A 19,755-nucleotide genomic window follows, 5' to 3' on the forward strand; every position below is an offset into this window, starting at 1 on the left:
GTCAACAATATTATATTCTGTCAGAGATGGTACATCAATTATCTAATGAGGAGGTTGTGAATAAAAGTGGGGAAAAAAGAAATTTATGGCTCAACTTGTGTAAAAGATGGGATTGCAAGGGACTAATAAAGTACGCAACTTCGAATGCATATGGGTTGCAGTAGTTATGTCTGCACAGGATAGACTAGCATGAACAGCTCTATCAATCCCGTCTCAGAAATGTTCACAAATACAGTATGTGGTTTGGATGAATTAATCAGTACATGTAAAGTGAAACAGAAAAATATACATAATGCTACAGGCTTAGGATGGAAAGAACCTTAGCTTTCTTATCAACACCGAAACTGATCTACTGCCTTTCAGATAGATACAGCATACCAATTAGTGGTGTGTTAAATGCAAGTAAATTACTAACTAGCTGTACAAATAAAATAAAAATTCTTATAGTATATCTAGTTTCTTCTTCTACTTCTCTTTTGTTAAATGCTATGTAGACCACAAGTACTCTTCACCATTTGCATTTTCTTCTTGTCCTCTGAGAATCTCTTCATTCTCTCACTTCTCTCCTGCTCTTCAGAAATCTTAACAATGCTCTTCTCTTATCTTCTCCACTGGTGGCACTCTATCCTTTCTTGTATCCTTCTCTGTTGTCAGTCTCTGCTGTATTAGTTGATATACAAGGTGGGGCAAACGAAGTGGTTGGAGAACAGAGTTCCAGGGAGCAAAGAAAAACAGCAGAGGAAAGGAAGTTTAATACTAACCTGATTATAGCAGATGAAAGTGACCACCATTCATCTCTTGACACTTTTGGGCCTGGTCAGCAAGTTGCTGAAGGCAAATTGAAGCTGGAATGCTGGAACTGCTGCAGTCTCATCCGAAATATTCTGGTACAGTTCTTGAAGAGTATGAGGGTTGTTCTGATACACCTTAGAACTGAGGACTCACCACAGAAAGTAATTGTTTGCTACCAACTCTGTCAGGTGTGAAGAGTGTGTAAATGTGCTCCACAGTTTGGTCAGCTGTATAGGCAGCTGCTTCATCCTGGCAGAAGTAACTGTAGATCTTTTCCTCTTCCACTAATGCTGTCACAAATTCATGTCCAATCATATCCACTTGCCTGGGCCACTTTTATTTGCCACACCCTGTGTTACTTCCTTCTCCAATTTTGTTTCTCCCAATTCTGACCAATCCTTCCTGAATTTGACAACGCATTTGGTTCCTGTCATACGGGAGGCTGACCTCTATTGTCCCATGATTTCTTCCATTTCTTCCTGTTAAATATTCTCTCATATTTCTCTCAACTGTGTCTTAATTTCTGGCTATCTTGATGTTTCTGCTTGCTCCATTCATCTGTGGCTCTCTATCCCTGTTTGGAATCCAACAGCACTTGTACAATAGTGATCCGATTCTATTCTTGTGTTGTTCCTGACCTTAGTGTTTGCAGTCTCCTTACTGTTTTTCCTACTTATTGATATGTGGTCAATCTGGAATACCCCAATGAGGGTGGTAAGTGGATTTGCCCATGTCATTTTCTTACTTGGTTTGGCACCGAAGTATGTTGCCATCAGTTCTAATTTCGTGTCTTTGAAACAGCTGAATTAACCTTCCCCCATTTTTTGTTTGCCCTCTAGCGTGCTGTGTATCCCTCTGCTATTCCCTTATGTCAATTCTCCATTCCAGTATGTGCATTATAACTGCCTATGAATATGTTTGCTTATCCGTGTCGTATGTTTTTCAGTGTATATTGTAGCATCTCCCACAAAATGCCTAACACTTACAGGTCCTTCCTGTTCTTGTCATTAGTTGGTGCATGGCTGTTTACTATTGTACACATTTTGTTCTCTGCTTGGCACATCATCGATATCCTTTCTGACTCACTCCTCACTTCAACTATGCCATCCTCACATCTCTGATCTACTATGTATTTCTAGTTTACAACATACGTTTAGCAGGTACACCTCTCATTGTCTGACCAGATGTGGTCTGTTGACTGGCCACTGTTATGAAGTCTACATTAAATATCACCGGGTATCAGCACTCCAGTGGCGTGTACTCAACACATCAATTGTTTGGTCATTAACACCCTTTTCCTACATGACCACTTTTCCTTAAAGTAAATACCTAGTTACTCTCACAAGTATGAGTGGGCCTTGTTTCAGTCACTTCAATAAAGAAAAAAATCTTGGCAATTCTGGGAAACAAGTAAATGTATTGCAGGTGGCAGTCACTGTGCAGACTGTTCAATCACAGAGGTAACAACAGGGAAATTTTTGGAAGTGAACAACACACCTCAGTTAGATTAACAAAATATATTATTAATGATAATATTATGAAAAGATAGATTGCTACTCACCATATAGAGGAGGCATTGAATTGCAGACAGGCAGAACAAAAGGACTGCTGCACTTTTGAGCTTTTGGCGAGAAGGCCTTGTTCTACAGTACAAAACACACACAGACACAAACTTTCACATAAGCACAAATGCCTTAATCCATACAGCAACTGCATCTGATGGAAGAAGCAATCTGGTGGGGGTAGGAAAGAGACTGGAGTGGGGAGAGGGAAGGATAATATGTTAGAGGAAGGTGTAGCTCTGCTTATGGGAGCATGCAAGGACATTGTGTGGACAGGGTAGGGCTGCTAGGTTCAGTAAGGATATTTGAGGGAAAAGGAGAGGGGGCGGGGGGAAGCAGAAAAGGAGAGAAACAGAGAAGTGGGTGCACTGGTGGAACAGAATGCTGTGTAGTGCTGGAATGGAGATAGGGAGGGGGCTAGGAAGGAGAAGGACAGGAACTAGCGAATGTTGAGGGCATGGTGGTTACGAGAATATAGATGATATTGTAATGAGAGTTACTAACTGCACGATTCAGAAAAGCTGTATTCTTCCTACCACTACCAGCTTTTCTGAACTGTGCAAATGGGAACTCTCTCCGCAATATTCTCTGACCTCAAACTTTGCTAGTCCCTGTCCTTCACCTTCCTATCCCCTTCTCTATCCCCACTCCAGAACTCTACACAGCCTTCAATTCCACCAGCATACCCACCACTAGTCTTTTTCCTGTCCTCTACTTCTTCTCCTCTCTCCTTTCCCACTGCCTCCCCCTCCCTGCCCTACTGTATCTAACACCCCTTCCCTGCCTCTCCACCATATCCCTGCATGCTCCCACAAGCAGCACTAACATTCTCTGGTCTATACCCTACTATCCCTCTCCCCATTCCAGCCTCTTTCTTACACCCACTACCCACAGACCATCTCTCTCCATCAGCTGCAGTCTGGCCTCAGTGGTCAGAAACAGTGCTCGTGTGTATGTTGTGCTTGTGCGAATATGTGTATGTTTTCTACTTCACAAGAAGGCCTTTTGGCGTACAACTCATATGTATAGCCTTGATTTTGCTGTACTTGTCTGTCTTTGATGTCTTCCTCTATACGGTGAGTAGCTGTCTAGCATTTTCATAATATTGTCGTTATTACATCCTGGATTTTCCACTGTTTAAAATAGATTTTTACTTGCAAATTATGTGGTACCAACCACTGAATGTAGTAGCACCAACATTTGAAAGTGAGTATTGTCATTATTAACACATACCAGACATCTACTGTCAACCACTGATAAAATAATATTTACTGTGTTATATAAAGGAGAAATAGGTCATGGTTTATCTAAGAGTGATCATAATGTGAAGGTCCCTCAGCTGCATATTTTATAAAACATAAGAATTTCCCACAGTACTTGACAGGAAGAGATTTATGTCTTCTCCTTTTTTTGCGTAGGTATTAGTAAAAGCTCTTGTCACAACTAAAATTCACAACTTGAAACAGGATAAATAATGTCACAAATTACTGCTCCTGATTATGAAAAAGTAATCGGCTAACCACACAGCAAGTGAGACGCATCTGTGCTTTCCATGCATTTAGGACTTCACTCTGAAGCATGACAATGCTTTTCTGTGAACACATTCTGAGGCTAATCCTATGATGTCAACATAATACACTGTTCTGTTTGATCTTCACATTCATAGTCTTCATGAAGTAGCAGTAATGTCAAAATATGCGATTCCGAACAATAAATTGGAATGAGCTGAACACCTTATATGTGAGCCTATTACAGATGTAGTCTCATATAAAACATTTAAGTTGCATCCCCATCTAATTTTTCTTCAAACTATTATCTCATCATAGGGTGCGATTTTCCATAAATGGACCTAGCCCAACATTAATACGTTAATGCAGCTATCCCTGAAATGGTATATGTTCCGCACTTGTGTGTACAGCACTAATCAACAGCCCAAGCAACTAATCAAGATTCATTTCTATCCGTATATTCTGTAAGATCATGCAGCTCAGAAACATAGCTGAGACAAATAATACAGTATCTTGAGGACAAATGGATACTTTTGGTCCAAACACTGTCAGCTGCAAGAAACCTCACACGAGCTTGTGTGCACCATTATAGTATAATTTCTTTTTTTGTCTCAACGTTTTGTGGTTGGCCTACCTGCTGAGGTGACTGTGGAGCAGCAGAGGACTGAGATTGCACTGAGCAGCTGCTTTGCTTCGACTGCATCTTGTTGGGTTTGGATCGTGCTACCTGTGCCCCTGGGTTAGCCTGGGGAATCAGCCTCAAGATGTTACCGACAGCTTTGGTGCGGCCTTCACGGAAGACCTGAAACCGTGGCAAGCTATTCATAATAATTCAGTTTAAACAACCAATCACAAAAACAAGTCAAGATGATGAAATATAACAATTACCATTCGCTGTCCTGGCTTTATGTACTCCGGGTGCTTGATAAATCGGAAATGGACTATTGCTTTGTCCCCCGTTCGTAAACATTCTTTGGACATTGAGAGAATAGACGCAGTTTGTCGGATACTTCCACAGTGAACTGGCAACAAAAGTTTTACATGATTATGAATGAAATTCAACTGCTTCATGAGACCATTAAAATTTTCATGTGATGAGCAGTAAAATGTTAAAGACTCCACAATCACTTGTCATGAAATTTGCAAAGTAAGAAACTCAAAAATACAATGGTGACTTTGCTTATCATTTGTTTAGAAGTCATTCCAGTCAGAGTTGGCAGCTCAGTGGGATAAATCTTATGAGAGTAATCCTTTGGCCTTTGAATTTTATTCGACTAACATAATTTCATCGCTTTAAACTCATTGTGATTTGTGAAAAGTATCTATCAATACACTTCCCTGAAATTACATTAAATCTTACCACTAAATATTTGTTATCTTAAGAGAATGTCTCTGAGTTACTAACTTTCAATTTAAAAAATAGTGATTTATAATAATGAAAAGTATTGGTTGCATCAAAGACAAGACTAATATTTTATGCAGAAATATCACTACAAGTTGTTCTTCGTATTACAGTAACAAAAATTAAAAGACGAAAAACAGAAATGAGGAAAGGTTACCACTTAACTGTAGCTGACTGCTGTCTGGAGTACACATATGTGCATCAATGCAGAGGCGTAACAACTTTTTGAGATACCACTCTTTTTCTACTGTCAATACCAACTCGCACACTTACTTGTACTAGAAAAAAGAGTGGCATCTCATAAGCTAGTAATTAGTATGTGCTGTTGCGTAATTCCATTCTATGCACCACACATCACTCACCTACCGTTGAGTGGTAGCCTCGCCTTATCCTACCCCCCCCCCCTTTTCCACGACTTGTACTAAACTGCTGTTGCTATGAGAAGACCTTGAAGCTAAGTTCCATCATCAATAACATTTCTTACCGAGATCCAACGCATACTCTGTAATATCATGTAGCCCATGGGTACCAAGAATTACAAAGAAACACTGAATTACTACTAGTAATGGCATATAAAAGTTCATGAAGATAACACACAGGATGACATCATTTGAACAACAGTTTTCATTTTGGATCATCTATTTTTCACATGGTTTTTGTCATAATCGAAAACAAACTATAGTCTACAAATATTAAGAATGGCAGAAAACAACCATCTCAATTCTGCTATTTGTCATTAAATCATAATTAAATAAGAAAATCTGAATTTGGAATTGTAAATCATGTGTTAAAACATAATTAACAAATATCACAGGAGGGCTTTCAAAGTTGGCAATTCATTGCCATTCTATCACAGTGACTGCATTCTGCCTTCAATTGGAAATGGTATGTAAATGGGAAGAACATCTTTGGAAACTTGGAATTCATACAATAGCAATTTGTGGCTGTCAGTAAAAGTGCTAGACATTACAACAATTTGTAAGACTAACTAAAGTTGGAGATAGAAAACATTATTACTCAGAACAATTAAGGGTACTCGTAACTGTAGTTGACAATGATTACATAACAGATGAAATCACAGCTTCAATAGAAGAATAGTTAAGCGTGTTCAAACTGAAAACAGCACAATACTCTTCTGCAGCACAATACTCTTCTTGGGTGTGTATTCATCAATTTCATGAGAGTCCAACGTTTTTCAAGACACTGTCAGGAGACTACATGGGTCAAACAGCAATGTAGTTTGAAACTTCCTGACAGATTAAAAATCTGCGCCAGAACGAGACTCAAACTCGGGACCTTTGCCTTTCTCAGGCAAGTGCCGTACCAGCTGAGCTACCCAAGCATTACTCGCAACCCATCCTCACAGCTTCAATTCTGCAAGTACCTCATCTCCTACCATCCAACTTCACAGAAGCTCTTCTGTGTACCTCGCAGAACTAGCACTCCTGGAAGAAAGGATATTGCCGAGACATGGCTTAGTCACAGCCTGGGGGATAGAAGTTTCATATCAGCACACACACACACTACTGCAGAATGAAAATCTCATTCTCGAAACATCCCTCAGGCTGTGGCTAAGCCATGTCTTCGCAATATCCTTTCTTCCAGGAGCGCTAGTTCTGCAAGGTTCGCAGGAGAGCTTCTGTGAAGAGGCGCTGGCAGAATTGCAGCTGAGGATGGGCTGCGTGGGTAGCTCACCTGGTAGAGCACTTCCCCGCAAAAGGCAAAGGTCCCAAGTTCGAGTCTAGGTCCAGCACAAATTTTTAACCTGCCAGGAAGTTTCACATTGGCGCACACTCCACTGCAGAGAGAAAATCTCATTCTGGAATCAGCGCCATAGTTTGTTGAGCATTTCTGTAATGCTCTTGCACTGATTGAATAATACTGTGAAAAGATGTGCTGCTCTTCAGTGGATCTTCTCTATCTCTTCTATTATTCGTACCTGGTAAGGATCCCAGATTGATGAACAAAACTTGAGAATCGGTCGAACAAGCACCTTACGACTCTTGAGTATTGTTTATCAGTGGATTGTAAAACTCACTTGTTCAACTGATTCATGAGTGTTGTTCATCAATTTGAGATCCTTATCATGTAGAACTGATAGAAGAGATACAGAAGCTCCAACAAAAAGTGGCACTTTTCATCATAGGATTGTTTACTCAACACAAAAGCATTACACAGATGCTCAACAAACTACAGTGGTAGATGTCACAAGAGAGGCATTGTGTTCAAATGTGTGTGAAATCTTATGGGACTTAACTGCTGAGGTCATCAGTCCCTAAGCTTACACACTACTTAACCTAAATTATCCTAAGGACAAACACACACACACATGCCCGAGGGAGGACTTGAACCTCCGCCGGGACCAGAGGCATTGTGAATCACAGTTACTTTTACTACCGAAAGTTTGAGAAAGCACTTTCTGGGAAGTCAGGCAACGTGTTAATTCCTCCCATATTCATCTCACAAAATTAACATGGTGAGAAAATTTGAGGCTTACCGACAATCACTTTTCCCGTGTGTCATTTTCAAGGGGAACAGGGCAGTGGGGGAGGGAGGGGGGGAGGGGAGAAAATCAAATTGTGATACGAGAAGTACCCTATGAAACACACCGTTAGGTGACTTGCAGAGTATGATGTTGATGTGGAAGGTTCTGCAATTGTCACAGATGACTGAAGCTCCACCAATCTTACCTCAGACAGATCAATCGGGATCAACTGACCACCATGTCATCCTCAACTAATAGCACCATTTGGATGCACTATGGCCATCAGTGGCTTTGCTGGCCTTGAGCCGCCACTTCTCATTCAAGTAGCTTCTCAATTGGCATCACAATGTGGAATGGACTCCATTCCAGTCCTCCCACCATAGGAAAATCCCTGGTGGTACAAGGAATTGAACCCAGGTCCTTCACATTGCAGTCATCTACAATGACCGCTCAGCTACGGAGGTGGCCTGTAGATGACTTAACAGGTACATCATTATTACAAATGGGATGCAGACACAGGGATGGCCTCTAGTAATGCGAATAGGCACCATGGAATGCAGTACAGCCCATAGAAGGTGCAACCCACATGGTCTGGAGAATGAATCTTTCAGTCGGTAACACAGTCCACATTGTTATAAAAATTCGTGACATACAGGGTGGGCAACATAAACTCGCCCAGAATATATTTATAAAAACACCGACACAGGATAGATCCCTGTTAATGAACACAGAAGATGCTGGAAATGGCCACTGTCAATGTCAATGCAGTGCTGTGTTCAATTTATCAAACTGTGTGACATGCAAAGCAGCTCTGCATGAGAGATAGCAGTGATGGTATTTTCACTGTTCTGCTGTATTTCTTCCAGTGAATGAGGATTATCTGAGTACACCTGACCCTTCAATTAGCCCCACAGGGATACAGATCAAACGATCAAGAAGGCCAGGCAATTGCACAGCCTCTGCTAATTCTCCTCTCCTCACCAAGCATCCCATGCACTACTGACAAGGTAGTGTGTGCTGTTGCTCCATCTTGCTGAAAACATCTTTATAGTCATTCATCTCCAGCAAGTTGATCCACATATAGACTACAAACAGTTTCTGAACCTACTGGTTAGCAGCAACAGTTTGGTGAATCTTGAGATTATGTAATGGTTCTCCAAAGTACTCATGGGGATCTTCTAATGTATAACAGTGCATTTTCTGCGAGTTCACATGCCCTGACAGGCTGAATCAGTCCTCATCTGAAGAAATGAAAAACTGAGGATCCAAATAAAATTACAATGAAATGACTGTACAACATGTTGTGGAAAGAATAATGTAGTTGAGGAAGAAGTGTGGACACTGATAAGGAATTAATTTGCTACACTGAACATGTACGGAAAGGCGAAAAGATATGGGGAAGACTGGAATGCAGGAATTATAGAGGCCATGCAGGAAAGGCAAGCTAACAGAAGATATTTATAAAGATGCATGGTTCAAAATGGCTCTGAGCACTATGGGACTTAACATCTGAGGTCATCAGTCCCCTAGAACTTAGAACTACTTAAACCTAACTAACCTAAGGACACCACACACATCCATGCCCGAGGCAGGATTCAAACCTGCGACCGTAGCGGTCACGCGGTTCCAGACTGAAGTGCCTAGAACCGCACGGCAAAGATGCATGGAAACTGGGTTGCAGTAAGTGGATAAAGATGCTGTATAACACTGTGGTGTCACCGCCAGACACCACACTTGCTAGTTGGTAGCCTTTAAATCGGCCGCGGTCCATTAGTATACGCCGGACCCGCGTGTCGCCACTGTCAGTGATAGCAGACCGAGCGCCACCACACGGCAGGTCTAGAGAGACGTACTGGCACTCGCCCCAGTTGTACAGCCGACTTTGCAAGGAACGGTTCACTGACAAATACGCTCTAATTTGCCGAGACGATAGTTAGCATAGCCTTCAGCTACATTTGCTACGACCTAGCAAGGCGCCGTATTCAATTGATAATTAATATTGAAGCATGTATCATCAAGAGCAATGTTCTACAAATGTGGATTAAAGTTAAGTATTCCAGAAGCTACGTACTTTTCTTTATAGCATTCATTACGTATCCTGTTTCAGACCTCACGCCAGCCTGCGTGAGTTTAAGCGCGTGCCTTTCGGCTTCCTCTCATTGTGTCTAGGCTGTCTTGTCTAGACACAACAAACACCACTGTAATACAAGACTATCATATGGCTTTAATTCTTGTAGTTCAGTGAAATTAGCTTGTGGCAACTAAGGCAGTCGCGCGGCTGGCAGCCGCAATCAGCTGACGGAATGCAAGTGTCAACGAGGTTTGCCCACCGTGAGGAGCGCTGACATGTACTTACCCCTTGCTGTGGCGTGCAAGGGTTCCATGGCTTTTAAATGATGTGCTACATTATAACTGTTCCATTGTTGATTTCACAGAACGTTTCTGGAGAGTTCTACCCAAGATTTCAGCAACGTTCCATTGGTTATTATTCTGTAATCACTGCCTATGTTATGTGTTCTTTCCTGAGTGATCTTCATAAAAACATGCTAAACATAGAAGACATACTTCTTCCACAATAAGAACGCGATAGATAATCGCGAGCCTAACGCACAGTGGGAACGCAATGAGCTCATCTGTTCAGTTTTATGCTGTGCTAATGGTTTGTATCAATGAAGTAAGATGTACCAAGAGATCATCTTACGCAGCAACATCTTATGTTACAGTGAAGGCAAGTTCAAGTTTCTATGCTTATTAAAGTTATCTCTTCAAAAATTGTAAAAAAAATCACCACTGCTAAATTTAATAAACTATTTAAACAAAAGTTTACTTACCCATTGCTTGATAACGAGAGCTTATGGTTGTTGGATGATGTAGTACAAGAATTTCACCTTCAAATTCCCAACAAGCAGTTGGATTTAATGCAGGTGACACCATGACCATGCCTTTTCTTATCTGTGAACGTTTGATCTGGAATGCAACAGAAAATAGCACAGCACATAATAACAGCAAATTTTCAGCTTGTCAGACATGAATTCTGAATAAACATAGTGTTACTAATGCTTGCTAGCAAGTGCCCTAACATAAAGTATCCCATTCTATGGTAAAAAAACTTCCGTCTTCTGATACTACTCTTTTACTGGAAGGGTGTCCAATTTTATCGTTACAGTTTTACATCTGCTTACTTAAAACACTACTGCTTCTATTAATCTCAAATCAATGACGAAAACTTCTGCTAGCCTTACAATATGAATCATCTATGTTGAACATTCCATGAATATTTTGTGTGTGTGTGTGTGTGTGTGTGTGTGTGTGTGTGTGAACTGTCACCCAACAGCTGCTGGTAATAATAGAGGACGTTTCAGGATAAACAGTAAATATTTTAGGAGTAAATAGTACAGACTAATTTAACTAAAACCTCCCATATCACAAGTGTCCAGTTTTTATTGGTCATTGAGATGCAGTTGTATGTAATCCATACTGACAGCAAGTGTTATGCAAAGGCTAATGATTAAGTTGTAAGTCGATTTTTTACAAATTCCACCTGCGACATCAATGCATTTTCGAATTCTCTTGACAATACCACAAGTAGCTCCTCTGAGGTTTTCTTGGCACTCTTTTATCAGAGCAGTGCTATTTGTAATCCAAATGGTTAATTTGTCTCTTGCTTTCACTTTTTCTGTGCACTCTTTGCCTTGTCACCCATCCCCACTGGCAAAAATCTAAAGGAGTAAGGTTATTGCTGATAGGGGGTTTATCTCCTTTAATGCAATGTCTGGTATTAGTAATCATTCTTTCTGGTATTAATTTGCAATTTGACAGAATTCATTTGCTGATTATTATTTTACATCTGATTAACAGGATAAAGTTTTGGCACTCAGTTGGAAGATCTTGAATTAATCAAAATACACTGAGATGAAAAAAGTCATGGGATAGCAATATGTGCATATACAGATGGCAGTAGTATAACATAAACAAGGCATAAAGGGGGAGTACACTGGCAGGGCTGTCACATGTACTCAGGTGATTCAAGTGAAAAGATTTCTGACATGATTATGGCTGCACAACATGAGTAAACAGACGTTGAACATGAAATGGTTGTTGGAGCTAGACACACTTTTGGAAACAGTTAGGGAATTCAATATCCTGAGATCCACAGTGTCAAGAGTGTGCCAAGAACACCAAATTTCAGGCATTACCTCTCACCACAGGCAACAGAGTGGCTGATGGCTTTCATTTAATGACCAAGAGCAGCAATTTTTACATGGAATTGTACAAGCAACACTGTATGAAATTACTGCAGAAACCAATATGGTAAGGGCAATGAACGTTTCCATTAGGACAGTGCAACGAAATTTGGTGTTAATGGGCTATGGCAGCAGATGACTGAAGCAAGCATCTTTGCTAACAACACGACATCACCTGCACCGCGCCTCTCCTGGGCTCGTGACCATAATGGTTGGAACCTAGACAACTGGAAAACTGTGATCTGGTCAGATGAGTCCCAATTTCAGTTGGTACACGTTGATCGTAGGGTTCGAACATGGTGCAGACCCCACAAAGCCATGGACCCAAGATGTCAACGAGGCACTGTGCAAGCTGGTGGTGGCTCCATAATGGTGTGGGCTGTATTTACAAGGAGTGCACTGGGTCCTCCGGTCCAACTGAACCGATCACTGACTGGAAATGGTTATGTTCGGCTACTTGGAGACCATTTGCAGTCATTCATGGCCTTCATGTTCTCAAACAATGACGGAATTTTTATGGGTGACAACATGCCACGTCCCCAGGCCACAATTGTTTGTGATTGGTTTGAAGAATGTTCTTGACAATTTGAGCGAATGACTTGGTGACCCCTACTGTCTGACATGAATCCCATTGAACACTTATGGGACACAACTGAAATTTGAGTTTGTGCACGAAGTCTTACATTGGTAACAGTTTTGCAATTATGGACGGCTACAGAGGCAGCAAGGCTCAATATTTCTGCAGGGGACCTCCAACGACTTATTGAATCTGTGCGACGTCAAGTTGCTGCACTACCCCTGGCAAAAGGAGATCCAACACGATACTATGAGGTATTCCATGACTTTTGTCAACTCACTGTAATGGAACAGTTGTCCTTACGAAATGAGTATCACTTTCAACCAACATGATCAATTTTTCTACCACTCTGCTTACTGTTTTCTAACAGCATACATTGCAGTATAGATAATGCACGCATGTATTATCTGAGACCACTAATATAGACAAAGTAGTTAAAAATTTGTTACTGACCAAATACAAAGACATCATCAAATAAAGCAGGTTTGACTTAAATTGAAACACTTTTAATAACAGAGCCACAATGATGCTCAATTGTTTGGTTGTCAGAGAATACACTCTAACATTCTACAAGACTCTCTCACATATTGCTATATAGAAGAAAAACGTTTTCATCATATGGGGTAAGTGATTACTTCTGCAAATTAGTAGTATAACTATTTCATAAGAATTATAAATGGTGCGGGTCTGTGGTGGCAAAGACACATGAATTACAATTAGTTCAAAATAACAAACGGAAGTGGGAAGAATGCAGCACTTGGTACTTTTATAACAAAACCATACATACAAACTTATCACACAATATAGACGTAGCCATATACTGTCACTGACAAAAGTATGAGAAATATAGGTAAACTGATGATTTCTCATACATTGTCAGATAACTTCTAGAAATCTATTACAATGTCCACAAAACACAAAAATTTCTGCTGATCCATCTTCCATAGAATGCTAAATTATGATGATATGTCACCTGACAACTAGAATTTGATCTGGGGTAGGGTACCAAACAGTGAGGTCATCGATCCCATTTCATTGGGGAAGGATTGGAAAGGAAGTCGGCCGTGCCCTTTCAAAGGAACCAACCTGCCATTTGCCTAAAGCGATTTAGGGACATCTTGGAAAACCTAACTCAGGATGGCCAGATGCAGGTTTGAACCACTGTCCTCCCGAATGTGAGTCCAGTGTACTAACCACTGTGCTATCTCACAGCCCCATCGTGCTGGAAGAGTATAGTTTTCACTACATAAAAATGTACCTCTTTCAATGATACTGGAAGTTCATTTTGAAGAAAGTCCAGGTAACAGGGCACAGTCAGACGATGCAGTAGCAGACGAGACCCAATCAACTGATTGTCTATCATATCAGTCCACAAATTTACACAGAAATTTTCTTCAAAATGTATCTCCACAAAGACATGTAGGCTTTCATTGGGCCATTGACGAGATTTACAATTGTTGTTGATACCATCACAAGTAGATGGGCATTCATCAGTATACAGTATTAATGAGATTACTCGGCAAGTTGGGATTAGGCTATTACGAATACCTGTTGTCTGCCTTCATCTCCTTCTCAAAAGTGTTGAAACCACTGCAAATGATATGGATAGATGCTGTGCGTTCATAATGTCTTCCATATTACTGTATGTGAAACACTGATATGTGTACAAATTGTCAGGAGACAATGTTCTACACAACTGAATAACACTTTTACTTCATCCATTCCCATGAGACATGACTGCTGGGCACTACACCAGCCTCAATGCAATTTAGTGAAAACATGAGTAAACATTCCTGAATCTGGAACTCTAAGGTTAGGTAACCACCTGTAATATTTTCAACAAGCGGCAGCAGTGTTTCCATTACAAAACTCAAACACAAATACCATATTGGCATACTCACAATTTGTAACTATGTGTGACACATTGGCCAACAAATCACAATCACCGTTGAAATCCAATTATGTAAACTCTAGCACAGCTTCACAACTTTAACATAAAATACCCTAGCAACTGGAGTACCAGAACATGAAACAAAAACTTATATCTGTAACCAGCTGTTTCTCTGAAACCAATAAAAACTGGAGACACGTTATTCAAAATGTTTTATTCAAATTAGTGTATAATATCACCTCATAAAGTAATTAATATTGCTAAAATATTCTGTATAATGTTGAAAAAATTGTTTAACTTTGGAAAATTTATGTCAGTAAAATGAAAAATTGAATAAAACTTCCACAAAACTGTTGAGGTCAAGCTCTAAGTGATTTATCCTTCTTTCTCCAAACATTTCAACATCGCATACTCGTTTATTTGTCACATCCATCTTTAAGCAGTGCAAGCTGGGGAGCCAGGATTATGAACATCACAAGTTCAGCAAAGGTAAGAGGTATCCCTGCACATTTCAGAATACAGCTTATTTTCAGCATTTCAAGCATTACATGTCAGCATCCCGCACTCAAACCTACACATTAAAATAGCCTATTAAATTATAAACAGATAGAATGGCTGGCACTACTTACCTTCAGGAAGTGAAATTCTAGTATTGCTAACAGTTCTGAAAACTATGAATGAGTTTTTTTACAGGTATGTCTATCAACAATGCTGGAATTTCCCCTCCTGAAGTACTGGGTAGCCATTCTGTCTCTTAGAAATTTCCAGTTTTTCTCAAGTGAATTTTCCTTTTGATAAATTGAAATCTTCTGTCACCTAGCAGGATTTGTTTGTTTGTTGTTTGCTTATGGAAATCACAGGCATACTACTTTCTACAAAATTATCTTTTCATACTTTACAGGAAGGAAGTCTTGATTTTCAGTGTAGTGGCCTGAATGTTTCCACGGAACAATCAAACACAAGATGAGAATATTAACACACTACTGGAAAAACTTGGGTGGAGTATAACAGTAATTTGAAGCAGTGAGAACCATAAGGGCCTATGTTCATATACGCTATGTGGGCCTACAGCACAGAAAACCTGGCTCAACGAAAGATCAACAGATGTCAGAAGCAGGAATAAATGCTACACTCTCACAATTGATGCTGATGTGCTTTCAGCCCTTACAGTTCTCAGTGCCTCATATGTAAGAAGTGTCGAGCAGTGCACAGATAGGGGGCAATTCCATGTTGTGTGGAGAGGAGGGAGATGATGTGACGATGTGGACAGGAGCAGAAGGTAAGCACTGTAAAGCAGCACAGAGGACACACAATGTGGAAGGAATCCAGAGAAAATAGTTCAATATGTACATAGGGCTATAGATATAAATACTGTCAGGGCTAGAGGTAAATATCTACAACTACATGCATACACCCTGAGCTATCATGTGGTATGCAGCTGTGAGTACATTACATACTATTGTCACTTCTTTCCATTCCTTTTCCATTTGCAAAAGGGAAATACAGCTGATGGTAAGCCTCTGTATGAGGTCACACTAATCCAATTTTACTATCATCTTTATTTCATGCAGTATATGTGGGAGGAAGAATATGCTGTTTAACATTTCTTGGAACAAGTGTCTTTGGGATTTAATTAGTAGCTCTCTCCATTATATGCTCTTCTGTAGTGTCTGCCACTGGCATTAAGAGAGATTCCCTGTGACATATGTAACAATCATAGCCTGACAAACAGCACTCAAGATTCAGTCAAAGAAGATTTTTATAAATTACTTCCTTCTCCTTCTTGAATGAATTACATTTGCATAAGATTTCACCAATAAATCACTACTTGGCACCTGCCTTTCCTACAGGTTTTTTTTTTTTTTTTTTTCCTTTTCTTTTTTTAGCTCAAGTCCTTCTGGGTGCATGCCCCTAGATATTTTAGGACTATTTTTGAAGGCAGATTAATATTTTTTAGTAAAATTATAGTGTCTTACTGCTTAATATTAATCTAATTAAAATCCGGGTCAGTTGCCAATTTCTGCACCATATTCTGACTCTCCGCCAGTCTTATTACACTACAATTTTCTGATACTGAACCTCCGTACATACAACAGCTTCATCCACAAATGGTCTCACAGAGTTTAAGACATTAGCATCTAGTTTATCTACATCTGCTGTAAACAGTAATGATGCTATAAAATTTTATTAGGGTATCCTTGAAACTACTTTCACACAACTGAGCTTATATTTGCCATCGTCCAAGTCTTCTGCCTCTGGAATTATGAAGAAGGCAATACAACTGGCCACAGAGCAGGCGAAAGTCAGTTCTCTTTACACAGCCACCACTAGCAGATCACCACCAGATATGCTAATCCACCGTCTTGCGCTGTTGTACTGCTGTGGGACTTCATCGGCAATGCTCAACTCCAGGTGACAGAGCCAAAACATTCCCTCCAGATATCTGTGCTACTGTGGTCTAAGTCATGTGGAACATACTGAACTTGGTCAAATTATTATGGACTGTCACTGTTTGCATTCCGTATAGACTCTGAGTTTCTAGAACTAATAATGTGTGTGTGTGTGTGTGTGTGTGTGTGTGTGTGTGTGTGTGTTGACTTTAATTTTTCCCAGGTATGAGGATCCAATGATTTATATTGTATTAATATTTGACAGCCAATAAATACTGTAACTATAAAAGTGTTTATTTAGTGCTGCAGGTTACAGCAGCTAAAGATTCCTCCCTGTAGAGAGTGGAAAAAACTCAGTTCACATGTTTGGTACTTGCGGGATCTGTAGTTTCCTACTGAGTAAATTTTTTGAGTTCAAAAAGATCTCAATACATAAGCGTAATATTTGTTACACATTTCTAAAGCTATTGAATCAAGTATATTGTACTGAGCATTACATTTTGTAACTGAATGATCAAGATAGCACTTGGAGTTTTTTGGGCAGCGACCATACCTGCTAGTGGTTATGATCATGTAGAAGGGCTGTCAAATGCTGACAATGAAACATTTATCAAAGTATTGGAGTAGGAAATTGTTATATTAAATTTTATGCTTAACTTCATGTGTTCAGTTGTTACATGTTCATGTTCTCCATAAACAAACAAATAAAATTAAGCTGAATACAATGGGTATATATGTTTCACTTTTTCTTGTTCTTCCTTCTTCTTCTCGTCTCCTCCTTCTTCACCACTACATGGATTAGGTTCTACAAAATTATCCATCCATCTCTCCCTACATGTCTCCCACCTGCCAGTTAATAGCCTAGTGCGAAATTTAGTCTTATGTTTGTATGCCTTAATAACAAGTGTTGCAATGTATGTCTATTCAGTTCATTCCACTAACTATTGCCTTTCTTCAGAGGTCTGCTCTTGAGTATCCTCTTGGTCTTTTCACAAATTTCATTCCTGCCTCTTGTATTTTACTTAAGGTTTTTCTTGTACGTTACCAACATTCATTCTTGTTATCCACAAAGATATTTGTTTAGACTGGATCTATGGCAAAGAAAGCCACTACTCCAGTCTTGGTTTTAGAGATCTCACTGCCATACAATTTACACGAATGATTCAAGTGGCTAATTGTACACATTATGTCATTATCTTTTCCATATAGTATAGAGACCTCATCTCCGTACAGTAAAATACAACAAGCTCCCAATTATGGGGGGTGTGCATTACCTGGTTTGTGGATTACCCATGCACAGTTTGGAAAATTTTTGAAAAAATAAAATAATGAAGCCTGTTTAGTCTGTTATAATTAAAATAAATGTTTTTGTTTATAACACACTACTGTGCATGTGGCTTGTGTTTTACAGCTCGAATATGATTCAGGCCCCAATCTCACCATCTGATGTCCATTAAGTATTTTTCCATTTTTTCCCATTTCATGTTCAGGCAAATGCAAAGTTTCTTCACTTGTAACATGTCTGTTGCTGATTTCCTTAATATATGCTTGCCTAGCCCTTTTCCTATAATCTAAATGATTTCAAACTCAAAGCTGATGTAAAAATAAAATAACTTAGATTTTCTTCCAGGACAGTTCCTTTCAGAATCCTTGTTATGTGTTGATAGGAAACAGAAACACACTGCTAAACATTACCAGGAGAAATGCACTGTTTCTAGCACCTCAAAACACCACAGCTTCTAAAACTACTCACTGAAAATGTGTGTTTACTTCTGTCACACTTCTTTTGTTGTTACTGAGTTAGGAATGATTTATATGTGCTACTAAGACGAAAGATAAATGCAAATCTATTGTTCTGATGATCAAAGAGAAATTACAAGTTATAGATTAGTTAGAAAAGAACAAATCACAGTAAAACTTTCTCAGGATCAAAGTATACACAAACAAACAGTGCACAACTTAAAGAACATAAAAAATTATGGAAAAAGGTCAAACATTTTGTGAAATGCTTTGTCCAAAAGTAAGACATAAAACATATCAACTACACATTTACACAATGGTAAGTCCAGGATGTAATAACAGCAATATGGAAAGGATTTATTGCTATTTACCACTTAGAGGTGGCATTGAGTCACAGGCATACAGAATTAGAAAGACTGCACTCTAATGTTTGGTGGCCTTGAGATACTATTGGTATGTGATGTCAGGCAATAACACATTATACCAGTTGAAATACTACTGCCACAAAAAGACAAAGAATTAAATGCTTTTCTGATTCAGTTACTTGGGCTATGCAAATGTTAACTGTAACAGCTCAGATCCTCATACACTATGTGATCAAAACTATCCAAACACCCCCAAAAACATACATTTTTCATATTAGGTGCATCGTGCTGCCACCTACTGTCAAGTAGTCCATATCAGCGACCTCAGTAGTTATTAGACATCGTGAGAGAGCAGAATGGGGCGCTCTCTGGAAGTCACGGACTTCGAACATGATCAGGTGTCACTTGTGTCATACCTATGTATGAGAGATTTCCACACTCCTAAACATTCCTAGGACCACTGTTTCCATATGTGATAGTGAAGTGGAAATGTGAAGGGACACGTGCAGCACAAAAGTGTACAGGTCAACCTCGTCTGTTGACTGACAGAGACAGATGAAGAAGGCCGTAATGTGTAATAGACATCTATCCAGAGCATCACACAGGAATTCCAAACTGCGTCAAGACCCACTGCAAGTACTAGACAGTTAGGCGGGAAGGGGGGGAGGGGGGGGGGGTGAGAAAACTTGGATTTCATGGTCGAGTGGCTGCTCATAAGCCACATATCATGCTGGTAAATGCCCAATGACACTTCGCTTGGTGTAAGAAGTGTAAACATTGGATGATTGAACAGTGGGAA

The 19,755-nt window shown here is 39.7% G+C and overlaps 1 protein-coding gene across 2 annotated transcripts in view; it reads right to left on the reverse strand.

The window, feature by feature from the left end:
* LOC124549316 (GTP-binding protein 1) overlaps nt 1-19,755 on the reverse strand; it is a 152,985-nt gene that overhangs the window by 20,678 nt on the left and 112,552 nt on the right. For both annotated transcript variants that reach the window (XM_047125236.1, XM_047125237.1), the window contains exons 10-12: nt 10,581-10,716; nt 4,751-4,884; nt 4,497-4,664 (exon numbers count right to left, since the gene is read on the reverse strand). In XM_047125236.1, coding sequence (XP_046981192.1) covers nt 4,497-4,664; nt 4,751-4,884; nt 10,581-10,716 — 438 coding nt within the window. The remainder of the gene's footprint in view (nt 1-4,496; nt 4,665-4,750; nt 4,885-10,580; nt 10,717-19,755) is intronic.

The sequence above is a fragment of the Schistocerca americana genome, chromosome 1 (genome assembly GCF_021461395.2).
Source record: "Schistocerca americana isolate TAMUIC-IGC-003095 chromosome 1, iqSchAmer2.1, whole genome shotgun sequence".
Taxonomy (NCBI): Eukaryota; Metazoa; Arthropoda; class Insecta; order Orthoptera; family Acrididae; genus Schistocerca; species Schistocerca americana.